This window comes from Takifugu flavidus, chromosome 9 (assembly GCF_003711565.1).
Source record: "Takifugu flavidus isolate HTHZ2018 chromosome 9, ASM371156v2, whole genome shotgun sequence".
Lineage (NCBI taxonomy): Eukaryota > Metazoa > Chordata > Actinopteri > Tetraodontiformes > Tetraodontidae > Takifugu > Takifugu flavidus.
Window position 1 is genome coordinate 6,943,384 of NC_079528.1, and position 23,218 is coordinate 6,966,601.

A 23,218-nucleotide genomic window follows, 5' to 3' on the forward strand; every position below is an offset into this window, starting at 1 on the left:
TTGCACGACATGAAATTAAAATATCAGTCAGGACTTGCTGTTGAGTGGCTTGATCTGTCTGTGGAATTGTCAAATCAACAATTCATCGCGACGGCGCGGTTGTCAGCGTGCGATAAAACCTGTGATGAATGTTTAAGCTGCCAATTGTGATTAATGGCTGAGCTGCTGCACGCCAACCGGGTTCTCCGTTCAGGGAAGCGTCGTCAGCCATCCGAGTGGAGACCACAGCTGCCGCCGTTGTCATCCCAGGGGTGTGGTTGTAGCCACGAGAGATACCAGAGGAGTTGGAGGCGTCATAAATAACCCACTTTCACAAATATTTGAGGAATATTTGCTGCAATAGTCCCAAACAAACCTACAGTTCTGAAGCCACAATAAACACATTTATTCTTATCTTATCTGGTTTTGATGTATTTCAGCAAACACTTTAACATGAGGCGCACCTATATAAACACTATTATCACTGCCACATTCACACTCAAGTCAGTCTTTTGTCCGGATAACAGCCGTACCCAATTATATATAGGCCTGAGGTTTGAGGGGGTATCTAACGCTGGTCATTTCACGTTATTTTGAATGAATAAAGATTATAGCTTGCCGCACTCTCTGCACCGGAGTCATTCTTTATTTTTAAATCATTTGATTTTAAATTTAGCATCTTCACTGATCTCTCATTGCTTCAGCAGCATCTATAATTTTGATTCAGCGTCTTGCTGTTGTTTTCTGCATCATGAACTTGGTTTTCAAGAAAAAGGCCCTGAAGCTATTTGTGATGTTATAAACGTGTGTTTTTGTGGCTTTAGGAGTAAAATATGCATGGAAAATGTAAAATAAAACAAAACAATCACAGCAAAGGCTTCACTCTAGTCAGAGGTAAAATTAGATTCTTGTTTATATGCTTTAATGACAGCTTTGTCTCAGATTTGATTAAGCGCTGTAAGTTAGTACTTTGTAAAATACTTTCTTGCAAAGTTTGACTGCCTAACACAGACTCGTAATCGCCAACCTTTTATGGTAATAAAAGAAACCGTTCTAACATAATGGCTACTTCGCAAGTCATGTCAGCTACAAACTTCATATTCTGCAGAAAGTGTGGAAGCCTTGTTTACATTGGAGCAGCAAATTACACCGTAATTCAATAAAGCCTTTAAATAACCATAATAAAAGAAGCCATCATGACAAAATATAAACATGTGCAGTGGAGAAGGAACAATTTTCTATCACCAAGAAAATCTATGTTGAAATTGCAACATGCAAATTCTAATTAAAGCAGCATGACTCCAAACCTCAATCATACAATTTCTGTGTCGTTTATTCTACCAAATCAAATATGGTCAGTATGTATCATGTCTTTTTAGATGTCAACCTATTTTATTCAATAAACAAGAACAATTTTCTGACTGTAGATTGTTATGAACAATAAAGTAGCTCTAAACGTCGTGGTAATGACACTCCCTTTGATAAGAATACATTTAAATGTGATGTGTTCTGATCTGACTGATTTGACTCAAACTGTTTTTGCTGCAGTGAACATTCTGCTCTAAGATGGTACCTGCCCTGCTCTCTTGCTACATCCTTCACTCACTTCTGTTGTCAAGTGGTTGCATTTTCAGTATCGTCTTCCTCTGAAGTTTGACCTGGCTCTTAAAAGAGGTTTGTTGCAGTTAAAAAGCATCCAAAAACTGCAGAGCCAAGGTGGAAATATGAAGTGGAAAAAGGGTCGGGCTACATTTTAAGCTTTCTTTCCTGTGAACTCAGAGTATTGGAAAACATCGACTAAAACCATCAATTCAGCGGCATTGTGGTGAATAAAAGGGTGATGTCTGGATACAGGGAAGTGGGCAAAGCAGCATCTTTGCTTGTGTTAGTTTTGAGTTTTCACTGGCATTTTGATGTATTCTTATCTGCGAGTGGGTACATTTAATGATTCGATGTATGAATGTGGCGTAGACTAAGCTACTCTTCACATAGATTGGATTTGGGACATTCAGATTTGTGCAATAGTTCCCATTCACTTTTAGTTCTCTTTGTTTTTGTTGCATAAAATTTTAAGCAAATCATTCGATGGTGCACCTCATGACTTCTTCAAATGGTTGTTTTGATTAAAGTTGCAGAGGTGATGTTTGAAGTCCAGTCCATTCCAACATTTCTATCCCGTTTGTATTCAGATCATTGGCTCCCGTCTCTGAATGGCTCGTGACCTCATCTTATCTGCAATCAGATCCAGTTGTCTTAATAATGCAGATGTGATCAAGCTCAGATTTCAGACGATAAATTAAATGCATATTTAAAAAAAAAAAAGCCATGTCAGGAGAGTTTATGGCATTTTAAATTGACAAATAAGTGAGTGTATATGAATAAATTGAACATTTGTGTTCATAGTCCCTCTCTCCTTATATGAAGATGCATATCGTCGCTCCTACGGAAGGGTGTTAATAGCATTTGAGTGAATCCAGTTTTGGCTGCTGAGTAATTTTATGCTGCAGTGCTATAAACTTGCCTGAGCGGTGCTGGATCAAACCTGAAACAGTGCAGGCCATCTTGGCTTGGAGAGAGATGAACGAGAACAGGCAGGTTTCAAACTCCTACTGATTCCGTCATGCTGGCATTTACTAGATCTTCCCTCAACCTACTCGACGTGATGTAAAACTGTTTGTTCTGACTGACGGACTGTAATATCTGCAGTCACAGATAGTTGATATTTGCTGTTACTTTTACACAGTTCCAGGTGACGCATACCTGGAACCATGTAAATAATTTAGGGACACATTTTTATCCATTAAGGAAAGAGGTGCACAGCATTTCTAATTAAACCTGGACAGATTTATCCCCTTATCTGCCCAGTAGTGATCCATTAATGCTTCCTGTTTATGTAAAATGGCCTTATTCTTCACGCTGAAGGACTTGACCACATTAAAAGATGAACAGCACAACCCTTGAAAAGCACTTGTGTTCTCAATATATTCCCAAGAAAAAGTTGAAAATCCCGTAGGACGCCAGTGCTTTGGGCTGTAGCCAGCCAGGCTGTTAAAACACGGGGCAGGTATTGGCAGGCTCTTTATTATTTTGGGAAATACAAACTCGCCTGCTCCATTGAATTTGAATATCCTCTCAACTCGCTTGCTTATAGCATCTCCAGTTGGGAATACCTGTGCCATATGTGCTGTTTTTCTTCTCCTGCCATACAGAGTGAACAAAAGGGGAGGGGATGCATATCCAGCTCCATAAAGTCACCTTATCCCTCTCCAGTGTAGGAGCTGTTACTTTGATCATTAGATGTTTGAGAGGGAAGATTAAAACCCGGTTATGGTGTCAGACATCAAGGGAACTTCTGACACCTTCCTAGCAGAAAAGGTAACTCGATTGTCCCCACAGATTCAGAAGGCAAACACCTTTTTTTTCTTTTTTCTTTCAGCTCTCCTCTGTTGCAAAATACTGCACCCGAACAGTGGCTTTGTTCCTGCTTTCTGTGGCAGTGCTAGAACTTTATTTGGAGATTAAAAACAAAATTGGGCTTTTTGATTTTTAGTTCAGCCTCTGAGCACTGCATTAAAACCCTTCTCCTAAATATTAGATTAAAAAACACATTTATTTCAAACCTTTACAGCACCTAATGGATTTAGGGTCTTTTCTAATTCAGTTAACAGACTGTAGCATCAGTAACATTTGAAAGGGAGTTGGTCATTTAATGATGGCGTGCCCCCAAACAGCAGCTTGCTACAGGCAAAGAACTCTTGTGGAGGGGAAAAAAAAAGTATTATTCTGGTTATGATATTTAGATCTTATTTTAAGTCTCAGCATTGACCTTCAAATGGGCACAAGTTCATTTGCTGCTTCAACATTGTGGAAGCTGGAAGGAAAAAGTTGCAAATTTGTCATTTGCAGTACTTAACACGACTTGCATCGGGTTTATTTTTACAGCATGCACCTACGTTTTTACACTGCATATGTTTGTCGAGTGGCTTTCTCCTCAGTGGAACAGTCTCTAAGCTCCTCTAAAAGATTTCACCCTTTATCTTAAGGCCTGGCATCATACATTTGGCATAATGACTTAAAAAATGCAATATCAGTAAAATATAAAGCATTGAAATTGCATCACTTAGTTTTACCTTATAATTTAAAATGGTTTCTGTAGAGTTAATATAACCTCAAATAATTTGATGACAACCTTTACTTTTTCAGAGGAAATTACGTTATTATCTAATTACTGATGCTAATTTTACACCATTTGGTGCAAAATTACTTACCGATATACGCTGTGCTCAAGATCACCAGTGGGTCAGTCCTCATGCATAAAATGTGTTATCTGTAGTGTGTAAACTCCTCAACATCAGTGCACATCCCAAACCTGAGTGTGTAGAGGTGTAAACGGAGGAAAAATCAATCTTTGTTAAGACAGAGGAGAGGAAATTGAGGCTTTGTAGTTACTCATCAGTATATTGATTTCTATACATATTTTATGGTAAAAATGGTTTAGCATGCAAAATTCCTGTAATCTTACACAAGATTAAAAAAACTAGACCTTCTTTATTGCAGTCTTAATGTTGTATTTCACTGTGGTAGAATTTGATCTTCATGTTTAAATTTCTATTTACAGATAATCTCATTGAGTCTTATCATGAAGAGACCCATTCCAAATGAATGGACTAAAAAAAGCCATGTTTATTATGTGCATGTGTTTAAAATGAAAGCCAATTTGAACAATAGTTAAAGTCTTGTGAATAAAAGTGGACTTGGTAAGTAAGATTAAAGTTTAGAAATGGCCACTGAGACAACTTTCAAATAAAAAGGACTTGGCATGGAATGACAACCTTCATGAGAATGAAAGCGTTCACAACTTGGAGACCACCTTATCGCTCTTTCGGCATTGAATCTTTTATTGATCTTATTTTGAAAGGCGGCACATCTGTTCTCCTTTATCTTTCTCCCATTAAAATCAAGATTGATGTGAAGCTGGGGACAGAATAGATCTTCTTCCAGTCAAGGTCCTTTTGCACCATCGCTCGGGAGTTAACATATTACAGTCCCCGTTGGTCTGAAAACCAAAGGACTTCCTCTCTTTTTACAGCTGGCTCTTTGGCAACGAGCCGTGGAACTGCGGAGAGCCACGCAGCACTTCACAGCGGCGATGGCGCCACTCTGCAGAAACACTTCCCCTGATGTCCGATGCATCTTGCTGTGTTTGGCAGAAACACTGGTATCGCATCTGCTTCTGCACGTTGGTGGGTGCCATTGAGAATTAAATTATTTTAATGACATCAAACGTTGGTTGACCTGGGAGAAAGCTGTGGTGACCTCCCTTAGTTTGACACTGAGTGAATTTCTGTGGCTTAAGGCTTTAAAGCAGAGATCTTTATCTCTAGACGTCACTCTCACTTGACACTTTGGCTGCAGGCGCTACAAAGTGATTTGCTCTGTTGCACACAGTTTAAGTTTATATGGACAGGTGGTTTGGTTCCTGAAAGACAGTTTAACAGGTTATCAATGTATTTTTGTAGGGCCCAGATGTCTAAATCTAATGATGTATAAGAAATGGTACAAGATGATGAATGTTAAGATGTTCAATTAGATTAATGAATTTGAGTAATGGAAGCGTTCACAGTTGGTATCCTGCTGTGGGATTGCATTGCAGTTTTCTGTTGCCTTGGAAATCAATCCCCTGGTGGGTCCTTTCATTATTTAAGATTTAATTACACAAAATAGGTGGAAATGCCAGAATTAACATGCAAATCCATGACCGCATCACTCTGCCCTCTCATTTCATGTGTGTGGAGAAAGGAACTGCGGATGCATTGTCTTTATGCAAATGATTTACACCCACACAGAAACGTTTTTTCTTATCTGTGGTGAGCGTTGAAACTCTCTCCCATTATGTAAATATGACAAAAGATGAACATTTCTGTGGAATAAGAGCAGTGCTGACCTTGAGGAAAGCTCCCTTTTGCTGCCTTTAACCTGCACAATGAACAATAAAAGGACAGAAGGTGCATGCAAAGTGGAGGCGGTGGCTCTTGTCATTGCTGACCAGCGCGCTATCGGGACAAGATCAGTCAGGCGAGTCAGGCGACGGGACCGTCTGCATCTCTGTCAGCAAGAGTCCACAGGCATCTTTCTCCCTTAGCGTCATGGCCGGCAGCTCGCCAAAAAAACGTGCCCCAAGGCATTTCCTGTCAGTATCGTGAACCACAGTTAATGCAGCTGTCATCGGCAGATGTGTGACCTGCGTTTGAAAAGTTCGCGACACACCGTTTTAAATGTTTAAAATGCATTTTCATATTTGGCTGTAACACGCTGCACTGTGGCGAGTCCTTTTACGTAGCAGAGGGAAGCTTCTCTCACTGAGAGAAAATCAATTTGCCACCATCTACTTTTACACAGTTGTACACTGATTATTTGAGAGGGAGTGGGGAGAAAGCGGGTTGCTGGAACCGGGACAGGGAGCAGAGCCATCAGTGGCCTCAATCAGCAGTCTGATTCCTCGGTACAGTCGGAGCAGAGAGGGTGTGATGTCGGCAGAGCCAGCAACATGATTAAGGAGGGAGCGGCATGATTAGGCTGCTGATCTTGTGAATGAAATAAGGAGGCAGAGTCTGGCACTAGGTTTTCCTGATGGAGATGAGACACAAGTGTGTGGCGGGTGGGGGGGCCCTCCCATGTGACTGGGGGAAGATAAAGGACTGAGGATAGATAATTAAGGAACTGCCAGGACCTCTTTCCTACACACATGGCTGTTATATTAAAGGGCTCCTGTAAGGAAGAATATTAATATAGACTACCAGGCTGTGTGGCCCTAAGATGAATCTAAATTGGAACTGGTGGAGGAATGCATTAGGGAACATTCATCAGGACCGCAGGGCAACATGGTGATCAGAAGAACAGGCAGCAAACTTTTAGACTCTTTTTGAGCTGTGCTGTTTAACACATGTTGGGAACAATAAGGCTGACGATGCTGTCAAAGACGCAGAGTCACAATGCTGCTCCTCATGGTGGATTTTGATTTCCTTTATCCATGCGACATGATGAGGAATTATTGGATCTGTTGATTATATTTTATTTTTTGACAGTTAGCCTTTGGAGATGTACTTTTTAATTGGCAATTATTTTTCTTGTCTTATATTTCCAAAGAAATTAAACAATGGCATTTTTATGACTGATAGAGGAAATGTATCTTTTTAAATATAGACTGAAAATTCAAAATATTCTCCAGCCTCTTGCCCATTGGTTTTATTTAACTTGGCTTTATAATTTCACATTCATCCTCCTGCCCGCACGGGTCTTGTGGCATAATTGTCGAGTCAGAAAGTAAAGAAAAAAATCCAAATGTTTGAACATTTACCTTGGTTTGATGACATGTAAATCATTCATATTCAGTGCCATCGCTGAGATCTGAAACCTCTTTCTGAAGCAGACCGTAGTGCAGTAACTTTGTATTGCAGGTGGTGTTGATGTGCAGAGGCACCCTTTCATGGTTTGGAGAGGTTGCTGTATGGCGTTGTGGTTTTATGCAGCGAGGCGGGTCCTTTCATCCAAAACAGCAGACAGAACCTGCAGGTATCCATTTTAAAAGGGGAAATAGCCCAGAGGCAGCAGAATAATACATCAATTGACAGTGTTGGCTGCAGTTCAATATATATTTGTAGCACAGCCATCTTGTTGTGAAATAAATTGTTAGAGGTGTATGAGATTTCACTAATGATCCATTTAATATGTCTACTTCAAGGAAATGGTTTGGACAAAGACTTAGTGACTATTCCTCTTTGAAGCACAATATATTTCTTTTTAAATTGGATATTTGTGATGACTGAAAGTTTCTACATTTTCCAATTTCCCTCAGAATGCCAGAACTTGCAGTTTTATATTAATTTATTTTATTTGTTTAGCAATTTAACAGTTAAGAGATGTTTATCGGCTTGGTGTCCATGAATGTAGCTTGATAAACTGATTTTGTTGTGAATGACTTAAAAATGTCCCTTTTGAAATGCTGTTGAGTCCAACAACAATGAACAGCACAGCCCTAAATGTGTTGTTTTTTGGGTGGTTTTTCACATCCTTTAAGCCCTGAGATTTGTGTGTTTGAGGCTGCCCATGCCTGTGTGCATTCACTAAAAATAAAGCATATATACAACAGGACATTTTGGTTGTCCTGAAGCTGTTATTTGATAAATCATACAGTTCACCTTACTCATTTTAGTATAATTGTGTATGAACATTTGTTTTTTAAAGCTTAAAAAGTTCTACTTGGCCTTTGGGGAGCAATTCTAAACATCTGTTTTGTTTTTGACATTTAACTGCCTATGCAAGAATGCCCCTAAATCAGTCTGACCGAGGTTTCATCACACCTTTCTTCTAAGAAATGTTAGGTTTTATTTTCTTGAATTTCTCATTCTATATGGTAGAGGGAGGAGATGGTGTGCAAGTAGCGTAACTGGCAACAAGATTCTGTAGCCTCTGAAGGAAACTGTCCATGTGTCTTTGCCACTAGTGTGAATAAATAAAAGAAACTACAATGTGGTTTTTCATGGTCTAATTTTATTGTAGGGTAAAATGATGTGGTTTCTCTATATAAATAATCACATGAAGGAAAAATACAAGACATGACTATAGAGCTTTTGTGATCACAATGTTCAATATGCTTGGGTACAAGATAGTAATGTTTGTTTTCAGTTCTTAAAAAGGAGCATGTTCATAAACTGAATTCGTACATTGATGGAAAACTCAAGCACTCACAGTCACTATATACTGTACAAAATAGAGAGAAAGGGGCATTAGCATTGGGGGTTGAAAACAGCCTGATGGGGAATTCAAAAAAAGTAAAGATTTAACAGTAAAGACAGAATGACTAGTTTGTACACTTCAATACAAAGTTTGTACTAAATTTAAGAGATGCCCATTGTGGTCAGAGTGCCAGGAAGAAAATGCATAGAAATGTGTCCAACTAGGTTTCATAAACTTGCCAGCTAATATCTACAACAGGACTACTCAGAGTTGTCTTCAGTATTCATCCCCCAATGGAATTGTGGACTATTTTAAGCCTAATATTCCTTATCAATCTATATTCTAAGTCTAGAGCACAATCTGACTGGTATTAACTGGGGATCTTGGTTATTTTGTAATAATTACAGAAGTTCCAAATGACCTATCGTATTTTCCCCAAGTCACCTATTAAGACAAAGGAAAATCCATTGCAAATTATGGTTCGAATTCATTGACGTTCACGGATCGAAAACTGGCGTGATCGTGCTCTAGTCGAAGTGCTGTTGTTAGCTATTATTACACGTTCCTTGAAATGTCAGCAAATTAAAGCAAAACTGCAAACGTGTCACTGGATAAATGTGGAAATGAATTTTGGAAAGTTACAGCTAAACTAATTCATTTTTACGTTTTGTACTGTATTTCCTAAAATGTTGTGGGCAAAAAAGATCCGCCAATCAAACAAACATCTTTCTCCCTTTTGAAATATATATATGTATATTTTTGAAAACCTTTCAAGGCTGATTATAATTTGAGATAAAAGGTTAAAGATTGTATAGCCATAATGAACCACTCCATCTGCACTTCAAACAGAATGACCTCACAGCCGGGGCTCATTTTAATTAGACTGAGTCTTCGCATAAGATGAACGGATAAACGAGAGCAGTAGATCCGTGACGAACCGTGCTCACCGTGGGTTGAGGGGGTCAGAGGAAGAGACGTGGTCTGCAGCCATACTGGGAATAATTACGCTAATTCCTCTGATGAGGGGGTGGGAACTTTCCTTGAAGGCACAGGAAATCAGCTGGGGATGGAGAGACTTACATGACTCTTTACCTGGACCTACACATTAACAAGATTTTCCAATTAACTATTTTAGTTGTTTCATTTTAATTGACGTTTCCTTTAAAATCTCGCCAAGAGGTATCTTTAGTTTAGTCTTAAGATGACCCACCCTGCAAAATCAATAAGTTTAAGACTCCATTGAGTTAATAACTTTGAAAGAGGTTAATTTGGTTTCTGATTCTGCAGTATTCCTCACTGCACTCGCACAAAATTACAAAAATCTGTAACAGAACTCAGTGCAACGATACCGTTTTAGAGGAAAAGAATGCTTACAGGGCCTCCACGTTAGAATCTATGACTCCCCAACCCATACCACCACGTTGCCTTTGAGGACATCGGTGATCTCACAGTTGAGCTTGTTGAGCCGTCCGTCCAGGATGAAGAGGGACTCTCTGGATGGCGTTGCGAGGTACTGTCCAAACAGTCCACTGCTCACCATGACCCTGTTTCTGTTGCTCCATGGCCACTCGGATGACTTGGTGGCCTCTTTCAAGCTCTTGATCATCTTGACTTTGCCAGAACTCAGCTCCACAAACAGAACATCGGTTTGGCGGCCAGAGCTACCAAAGATGTTGTACTGATGAAGTTCTGTGAAGGAGCGCTGAAAGGCCAGATCAGACAAGTGGAGGTTGGTGTGAATGTCAAAGGGTGCCAGGATCTCCCCCCGCTCCGAGATGATCTGAATCCTCATCAACCCGTCTCTGTCATCTACAGTAACCAAGTAGTGGCCATCTGGAGATATGTACGGTGTGCCGGTGACGTCGCCGTTCTGGCCGATGACGGTATCTGTTACGCTGTTGAGGATGAGCTGAGGCTGTGTGGCTCCGGTGGAGTCAGGCTTGCAGTTCACAAAGTAGTACCCCCCAAGATGGGTGTATGCTACAGACTTGGGGATGCAATTATACTCCTGCAAACTGATGTTTTTCACATAAGATGTTGTCTCTAGGTCGATCTTGTGGAAAATGGGTTCATTTTGATGAAAGATGAGTCCAAATCTGTAGACAAAACAGGAGGAATTACAGGCCCAGTTAGTCACCTAGTATGTACAAGGCCAGAATAATTGCAATATTTAAAGAAAGGTCGCATCCATTTGACAGTAGTTGTGGGTAATGCAGGCTATGACATACTTTGATTTGGATCAGCTTATAGAAATGATAAAACTAGATACATGTGTTCTCACAGTCTTTCTCTCTTCACTTTCACATAATGAGATGTGGAAGTTGCCATGACAATTTATTTCCTTTAAAAAGTTATTTGCTCTTTATAATTTAAATTGATCTCAGTTTCAAGAATAACTGTAGCTGTCGATTGATTTGTGTGGCGTAATTACATAGTGTACACGCATAAAGATGAGAAAAACGTGCTTTTAGAGGTCAATCGCTTGAACAACTACAGATTGGATATTTATATTGTCATTCCAACTTCCATTAACTATCCAATTACATACGTTTCATTTCTGGGACACTGATGAATCCGTTAATGGTGCATAATATTTTAACAGCAGAATGGTGTAAATTGGTAATGTGGAAGGAGCTGATCGATGCTGACAGGCACTTCAGTGTTGCCACCATTCATCATTTAATGACCGAGCTGTCTGTACCTGAATAGAAAATGGAAGTTTGAAATTCATGGTGCGCATAATCGTCCCTGCAGGGAGAGTAATCAATCCGGACATCATTGGCCCACAGACCAAAGTCCTAATGAACAAGGTTCCTGGGTTTGTTTACAGGTGAAGTTTGTGGGGTTTTTTTCTTTGATGCAAATCATAAAGTGGTCTGAAGCTAGTTATTTTTTGTGATGTGTATATTTAAAAAAATTCAAATGTTCTCTATTCACTCAATATAATTGACCTGGTAGCTCCTTAAAAGGTTTCAAACACTTAATCTTAGCACAAGTTGTAATTTTAGGAATTAAAGCTTTAAGCTTTATGACCTGGGAAGCCAAAAGTGTTGCATGAAATTATACAGTTGTTGGAGGTCTTAATGAAAAGCCCGACACTACTGCTGTCTATCAAACCCTGCTGAGATTCTATTCACTGTTTTTTAAGCCAATCAATGGCTATTGTACACACACCTCCGTAATCTATTAAAGCTCAAGATCAATACTGCATGGATCTGTCAATAAAATATCATTTTTACCCCCAGCAATGTGTTTTTCCCACCCCTGTATGATAAATGATCAAGCAGACATTGTTTGGTCTCAATTCCATGTGAGCACAGCTTGGTTGCTTCATTGGCAGACCCAAATTGCTCTCAGCCAAACTGACAGCTGCTGTTGTTATTTGTTCCAATGATTAATGCATTAAAGATTCTCCAGAGCAGGATTATTTTCAGCTGTGCTGCCTTTTTTATCGACATGCCATGATGCTAGTATGTGTAGGTTAGCCATGAATGGGTCTCACTGATGCTCTTGAAGGACCTTGGGGTGACAAAAACAAAAGGAGCAATGTAGGCTACACCTTTAAGAGATGACACAAGCAATCATTAAATAGCACAAAGGCAGAGTTGACGCCTCTCCCCGTTTGTTTTGCCAAAAGGCAGGCTGGCCAGTTAATGAAATAAAATAAGAAATGGCAGCTTTTTTTTTTTTTGCTGATATGCAGGATTGTGTGACTGAAAGTCGATAGCTTTAATGAATGACAGCCCGCAGAGGTTCCTGCCTTTTTCGCTAACTGCTGGAGGAATCCCCTGCCATTACAACATCCTCAGAAGTTGCTGAATATAAGTTGCCTGTTTACACAGTGCTCATGCCAAACCCACTAATCAATGCGCCTGCGTGAGCACTACACCTGATGTACGACGCAAAGCCAAAAGGCAGCAGTTAATTTGATCTTTCCCCACATCTGAAGGAAAAACCTGCTGTAGTCCAAAAACTATCAATATCCATGAAGATGCACCTCCAGCTCTCTGTAGTATAGCTGCGCATTAATACAGCAGCTAGTAAGATACGGCTGTGTAAGAGATAAAGCCAAGCACATTTGTTATTTTATACCACAACAATGTTGGCATATGTTAGAGCTATAATGTGACAGGAGTGAGGACAATAATGTATACTTTGCACAACTGATTTACTTGTAACTTCACTAAGTGCTTCCATTATAATCATGTGTTATTATTTCATTCATCTGTTGTTGATAGCTACCGTATTGCTGTTCAGAAGCACATGTAGGTCCTGGAATAGTCCTTGAAAGGATTGTCGGAGTGTTTCAGGAGCAATTGTCATTTCAATCCAACATTGTTTAGTGAAATGATGATAAACACACAAACATCACAATTTAACACTACAGTGTTGTGTAGACCTGTCTGACTGCGTCATATCTCTAATCCTGCACCTTTAAAGATAGAATACAGATATTCAATGTTGATGTAAACAGGGGGCATTCATGGGTGGGTTTCTTAGGTATGTGCGGTGATGATTTGTATTCCAGGTGTTACAATCTTCCCAGAAGGCCTCAGCGGATCTAATTAACCACTCGCAACACACATGACTGCTTATTGGCTCACACCAGGAAACCTCCATCCAGACCTCCTGTATCATGCTGACCTGTGTGACATTAGTGGAGCATGTAGGGACCAGTTTCCCTGTCAAAGGTGAGCCTGATGAATGTGGAACAGCCACATCAGCACTTCAAGCCACATCCAAATCAGCATATTTAGACTTGTTGCTGATTGGGGATGAAGCCAACTGAATCATTGCCCTGATCCAAGTACGTTAGTCACTCTTGTACTAAGTCTTATTTAGCCTCTTTCACACATGGTTGTAGTGGTTTACTTTGCTTTCTTTCCAATTTGACTAAATCTTTAGTAAATTGCAGCTTTTATGGGTCAGCTGGTTCGGTGAAAGTCGTCTGGACATTGAATAAAAGTGGCATTTTTAACAGCGGAGATACAAATCAAGGGGGGAATCAATAACTATTAGTCACAGCTTCTGTAATGACTTTTCAAATTGGCCTCCTGAGTTCAAAGTGGCAGGACGGAAAGATGTTATCACAGTATTAAAAATTACAATCAGGAGCCTCGATCTAAATTACAATTCTGTTTCCTCATGGGACGAGTTCCTCATTTTATCATCTAGCTCAAACTCAAATTGCATCACAGAATTCACTATTCGTCATCTCCATTCCAACGCCAATCAATACATTTATGCACAAAAAAGGACTATTGTGAAATGTAGGTTTTGAATTTTTTTTCATGGTTGTTTTTTCTCTTCTCTTCTACTCTTCTGAAGTTGTTTTTTTTTTTTTTCAATGTAATTATTTTGTTTTTGCACAAGAAAGAATCAATAGTTTCATGTGCAATATATAACTCCCCTTCTTGTATGACAGTGCAAATGACCTCTTAAAAGCCTCAAATCACCATCAACATGAAGGAATATCGAACTGATGAATCCTCATGGATGAGAGGCGAAACGTCTTCATGAAACAGTCCAGTTGCTATGATTTAACTTTCCTTCTGAAAATGTTGGATTTAGCAGCGTTGTAAAGTCAAATTTGAAATGTTAATTTCACAGGACATTTCTTCATCCCCCAGGTGGTATGCAGATTACGACTAGGCCTTTTTACCCCAAGCACCTCCATTAGCGCCATTACCAGCCACTTACAGTATCTATCACACAAATTAGTGTAGTATTGTAGCAGGAAAAATAAGAAAAATGGATAAAATGGCAATGGGGTGAATTAAACTTGCAAATCAATTTGTGCTCGGAGTAGTCAGGAGTGGACGTACCTGATATGATTAATGATGAGGCTGGAAGCAGGAATGAAGAAGTCGTCCACCCTGTCGAACCGCCTGCCGACCGGCTGTGTGTGCACAGTGTGATGAGAAACTCTTCCGCTGGCCTGATTAATCACCTGATGAACACCGACACAGAGGAAGGTGGGTGTTGAATATGAACCCATAAGTACACTGACTAATCTAAATTTTAAAACTCGCAACAGAAATCCTTGCAAATGAAAGTGTCTGTTTTACTTTTGAAAGTGAAAATATTTTTCCTCATCTCACTGTGGAGAGAGGTGATGTGTTGTAACATCTCGTGGGGGCAATTATCAAATTTAAGGTAACGACAGGTAAAATAATCAGACGCTCAAAGAAAATGAGACAAAAAAATAAATCACATCTGATCTTGAGTCCTTCACTGATTCAACTTGTAGCCAGAATATAGAAACATGTAACCCTGACCCGTTACTGTCAGGAAAAGAACTACCCATTTACTTTAGTTCTCTCCCACGATTAGTCACAGAAGGGGCTTTTTATCTTTCTAAGGCAGTAGAGATAATTCTCAAATTTAATAAGCAGAATTGTGTTTTTCAATCAACATTTTTACCCTTTGAGGATTTGTTGTCCACGTATATGTTTGTCTATTTTTAAATTACTATTGTGGAGTTAAAAGAATTGAAATTGTGTCACTGTTCAGTTCCTACTCCCTGCACTCCCAGTTATTAATTGCTCCCCAAATGGAAAAGAAAATCAATACTAGAGAAAGAGAGCAGTCATTACTGCTACACACATTTCATCTATTGGAAAAATGGCAAAATTAAGACATACAATGAATTTGGGAATAATCAACCATAAATCAAGCCACTCATTTGTAGAAATTGATATCACCAGGTAATTTCGGCATCAATCTATTCTTGATTCTTGAGCCCCACCGAATCTTTTACAGGGATACACAACAGATGGAGAACAACAATACAGTTTAACAACTATGACTTACTTGGAGAATGGGGAAGTTTTTCTCCATGTCACCCCAGCTCAGCAGCCAGACTTGGTCATGAGATCTGTCATAGTGAAGCTTGACAGGATAAGGGTCGGTGCTGACGGTCTGCAATGGAGAAACAAGTAAACAAGGCAAAATTACTCTGAACCGATGAATAAAAAACATTTTTTTTCTTTAATTTATATACAGTCTTTTGTTTTTGAGGTTGAAAGGAGCATGTCTTCTTTAAAGATGGTATACTGGAGGTGTTCTTTTATGTATAATCCCTTCCTGGTGTTAAGCCGTATTTGAATCCAGCAGTGACAGGCGCAATTGCTTTACCACACTGGAATAATTGCTTTCTGTCTTTATCTTGCATAACACTTTGCAGCAGTATTAAACATCTGCACAATAGATGAGTTTTATGTGAGAGAAATGCATTTGTCATGCATTTTGTCCACGTGAGTGCAGATAGACGGGCAGGTTAGAGCGAAAAGAGCAAGATGGCAATAAAAACGCATGTAGCAATTAAAAAAGAAAGCAAATATATTATGATTTCCATTTAATGCTGCATTGCCTACTCAAAAAAAAAAAAAAAAAAAAAAGATATACTGTTTCAGTGAGAGGGCTAAAAGCTCCTGAGAGGGTATTTGCAAACGGTATCCCAACTAATCTCTGCGTATGTAGTCATCAGAGAAAACAGGTGTTCTTGTTGTTCCTCGCATCTTGACAAACTTCTTTTTTTGGCTGACGAAGATTTTCAAGATCATCAGCCAAAATGCTCAACGTGATTCCAAGTGCGGATCCGTCAGATGAGCCACAGTAAATGCGTCTGCAGCTTCAAAGGTTTAGCCTTGTGCACAAACATCTCCCAGTTAAAAGCTGCCTGTCACCAAGATAATGGATATGCGTCTCTAAGAACCGTGCTCAACATTGATATTATCACTGCGGTTACATTCCTAAAATGAAATGGTATATCTTGCCATTTGTGAGGTTCATGTTTCAAATAGCCAACCAAAGCCTGCGGCACTGCAGTGGATTGACACTGAGCCTTGAAGCAGACATGGTTGCCTCCATATTTGCTGAATATGGCTGTCATATTGGAATTCTGCTCACTCCCTAAACTAAACTTCCTCTAAAAAGGTGCTTCAAGGATGCATACTGGAGAAATGCATCTTATTCCAGCTGAAAATGGCAGTGTTGCAGTTCAGTGCAGGCTCTGGCTCGCTCCCAACAGTAGAATTGAATGGCAGAAATCTGATCTGCAGCAAAAGCCGAGTTAAAGAAAGTCGCCGGTTGCATTTTCTGGACAGGCAGGAGATCTGGGTGGGAAAGTTGGAAGCCAGGCCTTGGAGCATGTCAGTCAAGTCAAGTCCGCCATTTTAATTTAACCGGTGGAAAAGGCTGAAGGATCTGAAAGGAGTCCAAAGCAGTATTGAGTTTTCTGTCTCAGACAGTTATATACTGTTTTATTTACAGGGTAATTCCATAAATAATCTAGAGGTTCTAGCCTCCAACCTGAGTTCATATCACACATCAGACTAAATGTTACACTTTTTTTTCCCTAGTCAAAGCTAAAATCATCTTCACCCTCTCAGCAAATGAACAGCAAAGGACGCAGTAATTGAGATTTGGGGCATACAACTCCCATAGGAAATTGACATCTTTTGTCCAGAGCAGTCACTTAAAGGTGCAGCCATCATCATTAAATTTAATAAAGTTTAGCAATAAGATACTAAATACCTGCAATGACTCTGAAACAAAGCTGAAAACGAACCCCAACAGACAGCAGATGTCGCATTAACTTCCAGCAAAGTTACTTTTCGTCCTTCAAGTTTCATTCAGGAGTATTTGCATAATAAATAGACAGAGGTAAAACATCAGTGCATTTTCTCCACAGTAAGCAATTACTTTTTACAAGTTCAGAACCTCTGGAAGTCTGGCCTCTCTTTCAGTGGGAGCCAGATGCCATAATCAGAAATTAGAGCGGTGAATAGAAATGACCAGACCCTCCACACATCTAAAACTATCTGAAACATGCCTGCAGGCATGGCAGACAAAGAAGCCTCTGTAATTTGTCAAAATGGGACACTAAATGTTCTGTCCGACAACCTATTTCCGGGGTGATGGCAGGTTCCATAGCAGGTAAAGTCTACTGAGAGGTGACATTCAGGATCAGTTGAAGGGGTTTCCTTTCTAGTCTGTGTAAAATATTTATCATCTTGTATCATAAATTAGTGCAGTGTTGCTGGAGAATTAACCTGTCCTGTGTTTTCCAATTTTCCTACCTGGACAGCCTTCTGAGATGTGATGTCGACGATGAGCACTCGATCCAAGGTCGGTTGTGTCACATAAATAAACTTGTCCTTGACGTTGACGGCTGACGACCACACGCACCTCTGTACCTCCTCTCCCGGTGAGGTTGGGCACACCTCCTCCTGGAGATAAACGGCCAAAACTTTAATAACGGGAACAAAAATGAAGGTCGGGTGTATGAGCATTTATTCCTGTCTGGGCTTGTTCGGTCACAATGTAAAACAATAAAATAACTGAACTTCAGCCGTCTTTTGTTCACCATTTTTCCAACCACACGAATAAACAAACTCAGCAGAGTGTAAATCTTTCTGTGGCTCCTGTTTGACCTCAGAATAAAGCTGCAGCCCGCCACTGCTGATCAACTTCCAGCCCTGGCAGCTTTTGCTCTCCTGGCCAATAAGATCTTTAACTGGCCTCCTGTCTCTGGAGCCCCCTTACCGATGCCGAGAGACACCAGGCTCTGCCCAGTCATCTGTTCCAGGCCGTATGATTTAGAGAGTATAATGGGATGAACTCTTCCCCTATATTTACAACCACAGAGACAAAGCGTGACAGGCGCCTTCCCCAAAGCCCGAGTCTCTGAGTTAAAGTGGCATTAGGCGATACATGAACCTGACTGAACTCAATCAGGGATGAAAGGGAGCCGGGGCAGTAAAACTCATTTCATCTGTACTTCAGGTCCTCCATATTTATATGCTAAAAGCAGGTTTCTTTGGAACTGTATGAAAATAAAACCCACAAAGAGGGTTTCTGAATGCAGAATGGGGAAAAAAGAGGTACTGGGGGGTGTACATGACAAGCTTTTCATTTCTTTTGTAGCTGTAATTTTTGTTGCACCATCTGTCAGTGTTTTCAATCATAAATAGGCTGGAAATGTGTTATTAAAAGCTAGCCAAAAACTGGAATCAGTGTTGACTCACTGTTATTGAACCCTGAGAAACCCCTTTACTTACAATGTGGTCACTTGGTGTTACAGAGCTGCAAATATCTTTTGCACCTCTGAAGAGGCGAGAAATCGAACAGCTGATGCCCAAGTGAAAGTGCAAATGGAGGCAGCCGCAATCCTCCCTGTATTTGTGTGTGTTGCATATGTCTGTCTGCATGTGGGCACTGTGGCTGTTCTGTTTGATTTATTTAGCAGCTGATGTGTCATAGACCCTCTGACAATACACAAAACACACATTTTTCATAGATTCACTGAAATCCATACTGCAAAGAACATTTTATAGATTTAATAAGGGGCGCTCCGGTGTACTTTCCAAGACTGAAACTTTTCAGTGCCATGGAGCCATGTGGAATGTTCTCATTAAGTGTGATTATGATATGTTGATCCGATATTATGACACAAAATTGGAGCTATGAGTAGACAAACTGAACTAATCAACATGTCAAGGATGCACTCCAGTTTTCTGAAGGTAGCTTCAACGGGTTCCATCCCAACTGCTGTGTGCTCAACTGGATCTTGATATTTTATATTTTTTCCTGACCAATGTATACTGTTGGTAAAAATAATGAGGGGACTCTAAATTGCTACAAACAACTGAAGCACAGCTCCTTTGTGAGCGCCACGCTGTGAGTGGCCGCATGTGTTCACACAGCGATCCCCCTTGACAGCAGCAGATTGATATCCTAATACAAACACCTCTCTGAGGAATGCCTGGTTGATTGCTGTGCATTCATGGATTCATCTTTGTATTTTAGCCATCCAATAAGAGCAGCGCTCCTGAAGCAGCTTAGAGGAAAGCGCTCACTGGGGAACAGATGTAAATCTAACAGGTCTCCATCAGCAACCTGCTCTGAATATTGTGCCGCTTGAATGCTTCCAAGATAAATGGTGGAGGATGGCGGCGTGTTCTCTCAGACGATGGCCAGACCACATGCACTTGCAATAAATACTACAGGTGTACTCAGGATACAGAGACATGCTGACTCCGCTCGGTACCTTCGTTGGAGTAGAATTTACTACATTATTATGAGCTCTTAAAGAGACATTAGGTTGCATTTTTTAGGTAATTAGTTTTACCCCCCACAATTTACCAGTCTGGCAAATACTGAAGATTCCAGCTGGTGCTGTCAGCTATAGGTTAACAGCCTACTAAGTTATTGCATTGTACAGCAGCTGATAACACTACAAATCCATTTTATTGTTGAAATAAATTATATGCTCCTGTGTTGAGGGACAGTGAATTGACTTCAAATTTCAGCATCTTTAGAGTCTTAAGTTGCCAGGAAGATCTGTCAGGAGGAAGCTGTCTTATATTTTTAGCTTTCACTCAGAGCCAACACAGACTATATTCCACTTCAAAATAACACTTTTAAAATAACTCGGTGCTGGGGGAAAACAAAAAATAAAAACCCCATTTTCCCTTTTCATTTTTCCAGAAGCACTTACCTGCAGAGCCAGCAGCTTCTCGCTGGGTTTAATGTGTCTTTGTATCTCGCATGCCACAGGTTGAATGACTTTAATGCCGTCTTCATAAAACACATAGAACATGTTCCCAATACCCAGTCCTGCAGAGAAAGCAAAAACAGTCGTTACAGAATCCAAAAAGCAGTCGGACTGCACAGCATGACCATTTGCCACAGAAACGAGCCGGCAACAACACCATCTATTTCCAAAGTATCAGTTCCTACTCATTGCAGTTCACTAACCCTATTACCAAGATTCAATTAAGTCAGTTTCATGAACAGTGATATGAAGCAGCTACAGTCTTGACGTACCTTCTTCTCGCCATAAAATGTTTGCCACTGTGAGGGAGAGAAAGAGGAAAGGACAGTTGGAAATCAATGTAAGAATCGATAGTCCCTTTTGTGAGCGTTAATACCCAACACTAACACCTGTTGAGTCAAACAGGAAAGCAGACCACATGAAAGTTTTATGGAAACAACCTCCCTGACACCTATAGCAACAAGTAATCGATGGAGCTCTCTGCTAGGAAATAATTTGATACCAACCGCTGGACAAACTGTTCAGCTGTATACTCTGGATGTACACAGCTGCAACCAAAGAATTTTTAGGTCGTCAGGCATTAATTTAAAGTGTGAAATGATGAGGGAAGCATCATCAATCCTCAACGATGTTAGCAGGTTACTGATTTAGTCGGTCATAAATCATTAGAGTGCTCCTTCTCACACAGGTACTTTCTCATTAAGTTCATTTTGTGGAGAGTAAATCTGTAATAGAGCCACAAAGCTCTTTACACATGACCGAGATGCAAACTGCATATATTTAAGAAACAAATTTGCAAAAGACTGGTAAAAAGATGTGGTTTCATTACCGAGGTGATTTTAAAGTCAGGGGGCTTTAACTAAAAGATCAAGCTTTGCCTAAATGTTTAAACTTGTAATTAGGGCACCCTGGCCTGATCTAAAATGAGACTCGATGCTTCCATTAATTCAGACAACAAATCAGTAGATTTGATAGGCGTAAGCTTAAATGCTTTTTTTCCATTGAACCTTTTCCGAACCCCAAAAAGGAGAAATAAAAGGGAAATCGGGATGCAAACACTGGGGCAAACTGTGCTACTCAATCATTCTTATCCTTGACACCAGCAGCAGCCGCACTACAATTCTCTCACATAGGCTCTGTATTTGTGACCTTCTTCCTCGTTGTTCCTGTCCCTTGATCTTTTCTCTGCTTCTGCAACATGCCATCTATTTTCAGTCTACAAACCAATCTCCAGCCCAATTCACATCCGATTCTAATCTTGTCTCTATTGCAATGCTCATTTCTGCAGCCCCGGGTGGACAGATACAGAGACAGAAAGGGTGGGAAGAGAAGTGGGTACAAAGACAAGTAGACACCAGTGTATAGTCTGGGTTAGAATTTAAAATTGCCTTGTCAAGTGTCCCTTGTGCAGTCTTGCATAGGTTTTAAATGATTAAAAGTTGCACAAAGGGGTGATTGTAAAAATGGCGACGAGGACAGGTTGGACAAAACAAAAGAAAACTGTCTTTTTAAGATGGGCCAGAAAAAGTAAATGGAGAAAATTAAAAAGAGGATTTAAGATGGGATGTTATGTGCCCTGGTCTTTTCCAATAGCCCACAGTATTGATGCTATTCATCACTGTGAGGAAAGACTGTGGCTGCTCTGCACAAACTTGCAGCCCATACATCAACTTCATCATCCATATAACAAAACAAGTTGGCTGCCACTGTAGGCGGCAGGTTGGTCATAACTGCTACATCGGGAGTGCAGCATTGGCCAGCCTGCCTGGATTTCGCAGTCTGTTCCCGTCAGCAAGGTTACATAAATTCAATTTGTTTACTTGAGCACGCCGCCACAACAGTGAGCTAAACAGCCCATGGCATTCACTAGGCATGGCAGAAGCCCACGAATGCCTAATACAGGTAGAACGACTGGGTCGCAGGAGAGGGAAATGCGAAATTTCAGTTCTGTGCACGCAGGAATTTGCTTCACTTTCCAACGGAGATCCAAGAGGACTCCTGGCAGCATTTGCCTGTGCACATCCTTCTGTGTATTTCAAAGCAAGGGTCATATTTAAACTACTCTTTGATCTCGCTGCAGCAAGAATAAGAAAAAAAAAAGCATTTTTAATCAAAGTAATAGTAACATCATTACTCTTTATTTCCAGATGATTTACACTTTTGAAGCCTGTTTTGCTTTGATACACAGTTGTCAAAGTGAGAATGGGCAGCCTGCAGGTTGAGAGCCATGGGTTTTGGCCCCTTTTGCTTGATGCAAAGTCTAGACAGAAAACATTGACCAGGCTTTTGCTGTCAGGTCTTTGGGCTTCGACCTGCCAGAGGAGATACAGTTTCCAGGGTCAGTGAATCTTTTAAGTCTCTCCTAAAAGCCCTCTTTTATGCAGTGTTATACATGGCTTTAGGGTATCCTATTTTTCTTTTATTTCTGTTTTTGTGCTCTTTTTTTTTAGCTGTTCATGCACATTGGACAGCAAAACACCCTGGCTTTTAAAATGCTCTATATAAATAAAGATAATACTACAGGCCAAGTTTACCACAAGCCATGACTGCAGCTTTGCCAAAAAAGATTCTTCATGTGTCTGCCAAATGGCAGGTTAACCCACAGCACAAAAGCCTGGACTCAAATGATTCACAAACCTTTGATTTTGTGCATTTGGTGGTAGTTTCGGTAGGCAACATGACTAATTTATAGTATTTATCCAACTTCACTTATCACTGTTCTCCATGAGCAAAATGAAAGAGATTGGGAAAAAAGTGGAATACATTAAGCACCAACCAGGACTGTGTGAATGTGAGGATAGAATTGCTTGAAAAGGCACTATTTTGAATTCTATTATTATTTTCCTCTAAACTGTAAATGCCACCTTTACTTTAGGATCATAGAAATTCTCAAATTCATGTTCATTAATTGTTTATTGCATGTCTATATTTTCCCTTTTAACC

The 23,218-nt window shown here is 40.1% G+C and overlaps 1 protein-coding gene across 4 annotated transcripts in view; it reads right to left on the reverse strand.

Annotated features, from left to right (window-relative positions):
• Positions 1 to 8,509: 8,509 nt before the first annotated feature.
• Positions 8,510 to 23,218, reverse strand: part of fstl5 (follistatin-like 5) — a 107,388-nt gene continuing 92,679 nt past the window's right edge. For all 4 annotated transcript variants that reach the window (XM_057043233.1, XM_057043236.1, XM_057043235.1 and 1 more), the window contains 6 exons: positions 20,548 to 20,574; positions 20,219 to 20,337; positions 17,799 to 17,948; positions 15,529 to 15,636; positions 14,541 to 14,665; positions 8,510 to 10,811 (listed from right to left, as the gene is read on the reverse strand). In XM_057043233.1, the coding sequence (XP_056899213.1) occupies positions 10,109 to 10,811; positions 14,541 to 14,665; positions 15,529 to 15,636; positions 17,799 to 17,948; positions 20,219 to 20,337; positions 20,548 to 20,574 (1,232 nt within the window). In that variant the 3' untranslated portion in view covers positions 8,510 to 10,108. The remainder of the gene's footprint in view (positions 10,812 to 14,540; positions 14,666 to 15,528; positions 15,637 to 17,798; positions 17,949 to 20,218; positions 20,338 to 20,547; positions 20,575 to 23,218) is intronic.